At 56.0% G+C, this 3965-nt stretch overlaps 1 protein-coding gene across 3 annotated transcripts; it reads right to left on the bottom strand.

Annotated features, from left to right (window-relative positions):
* Positions 1–518: 518 nt before the first annotated feature.
* On the bottom strand, positions 519–2851 carry MFSD5 (major facilitator superfamily domain containing 5). Of its 3 annotated transcripts, XM_069489988.1 has the most exons (3): positions 2678–2736; positions 1181–2115; positions 546–1096 (listed from the first exon to the last, which is right to left on the bottom strand). In XM_069489988.1, the coding sequence occupies exons 2-3, from the start codon at positions 2095–2097 to the stop codon at positions 745–747; spliced, it is 1269 nt and encodes a 422-aa protein (XP_069346089.1). In that variant the 5' UTR covers positions 2098–2115; positions 2678–2736; the 3' UTR covers positions 546–744. The 3 variants fall into 3 exon arrangements, with proteins under 3 accessions (XP_069346087.1, XP_069346089.1, XP_069346088.1); XM_069489986.1 differs by having other exon boundaries at positions 519–2115; positions 2678–2851; XM_069489987.1 differs by lacking the exon at positions 2678–2736 and adding an exon at positions 2463–2544 and having other exon boundaries at positions 546–2115.
* Between the last annotated feature and the right edge of the window lie 1114 nt (positions 2852–3965).

The raw sequence follows: 3965 nt of genomic DNA, 5'->3' as shown, positions 1-3965 counted from the left end.
TTTCATGCAGGGATATAGGACCTGGTGGACTCAGATGATGCCAGACAAATGGTGCATTCATAGCCACAGAGGCAGAGGGCAGGCAGCATGCATGTGTTGAGCTGCAAGCTTATTCCTGCAGGAAGGGCCCTGGGTTTGCCCAAGGGATGGTCATAGCAACAGCCCAAGTCTCTGGAATCTTTGCTCAGTGGCCTGGCATGTTGGACATTTACCCCACATGCTCCAGAGATTGTCTTGCCCTGGATGTAGAGCAAGGGTTTTGCTTGACAACTGGGGAGGGTGCCTGTCCCACAACAGAGAGATGTGGAGGACCCAGGAGCCGCAGGTCCTTCCCACACAGTTCAGCTGAAAAGCAATCCCACAGCTCCCAGTCTGAGCTGCAGACAATCTAAGAGAAGTTAGAAATACAAACCTTTTACTGGTAATCCTACCTCAAAATCCCATCTCAAAACCTCCAGCTGCCCACTCACCAGAAACTACTAAGGTAGCTACAGGTGAAGATGAATAAATCAAATCAATGATCAGTTAAATGTGTTTATTTTTAAATGGGAAGGGAAAAGGGAGTAACACGGAGGCAACTTTTGGCACCTTCTTCCCAGTCCATTACCTCCATGTCCTCCCCAACACAAAGCACTGGCAGGAGGGGCTGCAGGAAAGAGTCACAAAATCAGTCACAGAGAAATCCATACAACCCTGGAGATGTGGGATTCAAGTTCATCCCAGGTGCCTTGTCCTGGAACAGGGTTAGAGTTCAGGAGCATAGGGCTCCCCGGTGGGTGAGGGCACCCGCAGCTCAGCATCATGCCTTACCACGGTGAAGAGTCCCACCACTGCCAACAGAGCCATCACCATGATGGCAGAGCAGATGCTGAACATATTCCGAGTGCCTGTTTTTCGATCACTGTCATGGAGGACAAGGAGTCCCAGGCAGGCCAGTAAGTGCAGAGGCACCCGGAACCAGTTGAGTACACCAGCCTGCTCTGTTTCAGGGATCACCTTTCTCCGTAGGAAGCTCATGCTGGGAAAGTATAGCCCACAGGCCAACTCAATAAGTAGAAAGGCTATGAAGGACTCCACTGGACTCTCCTGACCTGGGCTGGTGGAGAAAGTCAACATGAAGAGAGAGAAGACGACGATGAGGACAGCAAGGGAGAGTAGGTGCATGGGCTGAAGGTGGTACCTCTTGGAGGTGGCAATCCGATACAGAGAAGAGCCGAGCAGGCTGGCTGCCATGAAGCTGGAGAAGACAATGCCCAGCGGGGCCCCATGTGGGTCCAGCACAGGTGTCCAGAGGAAGACAAAGATGAAGATGACACTCTCAAAAAGGGCTTGTATGGTGCCTAACAGCAGCACGCGGCGGTCCGATAGGAGGCAGCGCAGGCCCCCAGCACAGGTCCTTGAGAAGGCACGCTGCCGGTCATAGTTCTCCCCCCAGTTGTGAAGGGCCAGGGCCCCAGCCAGAGCCAGGAGAGGAATGGCGGCCACAAAGGGTGCTACAGGCCCCAGCCCCATCCAGCTAGCCACAGCCTCAGCTGCCACACCTGCCACTATAGCCAGCACATGGTTCCAGAAGGCAACTCGGGCAAAAGTAGCTGGGATCCACTCTGCAGGGAAGTCATGCCGTTCTACGTGCTCATGGATGTACCAGGCCTCAAAGGCTGAGAAGAGCAGGGCCGTGGACAGTCCACCAAGTGCTCTGCCCACCAGCAGCACAAAGTAGTCCTGAGAGAGTTTGGTTAAACAGCACAGAGAGTAAGTGAGGGAGAACAGGACACAAGACTTCTTGCGACCCAGCCAATCCACAAGGGAGGAGGCCACAAGGCCAAAGAGGACGGTGGAGGCAAGGCCACAGACATAGAGGATGGCGATTTGACCCTCCAGGAAGTAGTAATGCTGATAGAGTTTATAGAGATAGGGGGCCTGAAGCCAGTCAGCTGCCAGGGCCAGGAAGTAGACCTGATAGAAGTCCAGTTGAAATCGAAGGAAGGAAGGATTGCTGCAGGCCCTTCCAGGGGGCTTAGCCCGGCATCTTGACAGCTCCAGCCCCAGACAGGAGGCCAGGAGGCCTACAAAAGCGAGGTAGGCAGTCACCAGCATGGTAGGCCCCCAGACGACCTGGGGAGAGAGGGAGTGTCAGAGTCACATTCATTGCCCCGGTAGCACAGTCAAGGGGCTGGGAGTCTAAGCAAATGGCAGCTCCACCCAACCCCCTGCCAACTCCACTCCCCCAGATCTCAGACCGGAGGGACCAGTTGGGTGGATGGCAGGAGTGGCCCCACCAGAAATGTCTCCTAGAACACTGTGGGGCAGGGAGGAGTACGAGGCGAGGGGAGAGGACTGAGCTTTCGCCCCACCCTTGCCTAGTATAGCAAAGAGTGAGCCCCTTCAAAAATCCTGGTCCGTAAAGTTTTAAAGGGGCTGCTGCCCTTCTCCACAGCAGCTTCCACACACTTCCTGATTACCTCCCATCCTCGCTGGGGAGCCCGTTTTTGCTCTCAGTGTGTCGTCCTCGGTCCCGGGTATCCGTCCCGCAGGCGCAGGCCTCTCAAGTTGCTTTAGGGTCATGCGCGTGCATCTCAGATTCCCCTTCCTCCAGGTGACTGGCACCCCCCTGCGTTCCCTAGCCCCCGCCCAGAGCCGCCACGCCCACTCGCGCCTCGCCCAGACCCTGTCTCACCTGCTGCCCCGGTCTGCGGGGTCGCTCCGGACACGTCCGGCTCCAGGCCGCCGGGCCGCCCTCCCTGCTCTGGCTCCGGCTCCCGCTCGGGTTCCAGCAGCACGCCCGCCCCTCACAGCCTGCTTCCGGGAACCGGGCAGACCTCTGGCCGCCGCCATGATGGCCCCGTCACGTGACGGGGGCGCGACGCTAAAACTCCGCCCATGCCCCGCCTTCCTGCGCCCGAAGCCCGGCGCAGAACTCCAGACGCCCAGGGAGGGGAAGGGGGCGGCTAGAAATTGTGGCGGTTGCTGCTCCGGTCTGGCTTCGCCTGCTGCCCTCCCGGTCCTCCGATTCGTGGATACCTGCGGGGCCACCCCGAAATAAAGGCTCATCTTTCTCGCGGGAAAGATGCCTGCAGCCCCGCTGAGGCAGGGGCCGAAGCTTCCTAAGGAACACAGCAGAGACGGGCTCCTTGGTTTGCCTCTTCTCCCACTGCACTGACCTCCAGGCAAGAAGTCAGTAGGTCCAGACACCTGAGGGAGGCGGTGTGGTGTAAAGAACTTGTTCTCTGGCTGCGGACAGACCAAGGATCCAATCCTACCCCTGTCACTTACCGGCTATGTGGCCTTGGGCAAGCCACATAACTTCTCAGTGTTCCAGTTCCTTTGAAGTCACAGGAAAGCAGTGCCGAAATAAAGAAGGCTAAAGTTCAGTGGCAGCATAGGGTTAAGAACTTCAGTCTTGGGCTGGGCACGGTGGCTCATGCCTGTAATCCAAGCACTCTGGGAGGCCGAGGCAGGAGGATCGCTCGAGGTCTGGAGTTGCAGACCAGCCTCAGCAAGAGCGAGATCCCGTCTCTACTAAAAACAGAAAGAAATTAGCTGGACAACTAAAAATATATGGAAAAAATTAGCCGAGCATGGTGGCTTATGCCTGTAGTCCTAGCTACTCGGGAGGCTGAGGCAGAAGGATTGCTTAAGCCCAGGTGTTTGAGGTTGCTGTGAGCTGGGCTGATGCCACGGCACTCTAGCCCGGGCAACCTGAGCAACAGAGAGAGACTCTGTCTCAAAAAAAAAAAAAAAAAAGAACTTCAGTCCTGGAGTTGAACTCCCACTTTCTTTCTGCCACTTACTAGTTGTCTTACCTTGGAAGAGTTATTTGACCTCTCCCTAGCCTCAGTATTACCTCCTCAAGAGCCTATAATGGCTTCCCATCTCACTAAAGGTAAAAGCCAACATTTTTATAATGGCCTACAAAACCCTCTCTCCTCTGGCCCTCTGCCACTCCTCTGGCCTCATCCCCTACC

This window comes from Eulemur rufifrons, chromosome 16 (assembly GCF_041146395.1).
Source record: "Eulemur rufifrons isolate Redbay chromosome 16, OSU_ERuf_1, whole genome shotgun sequence".
NCBI classification, from domain to species: domain Eukaryota; kingdom Metazoa; phylum Chordata; class Mammalia; order Primates; family Lemuridae; genus Eulemur; species Eulemur rufifrons.
This window is presented reverse-complemented; position numbering and strand designations above follow the sequence as displayed.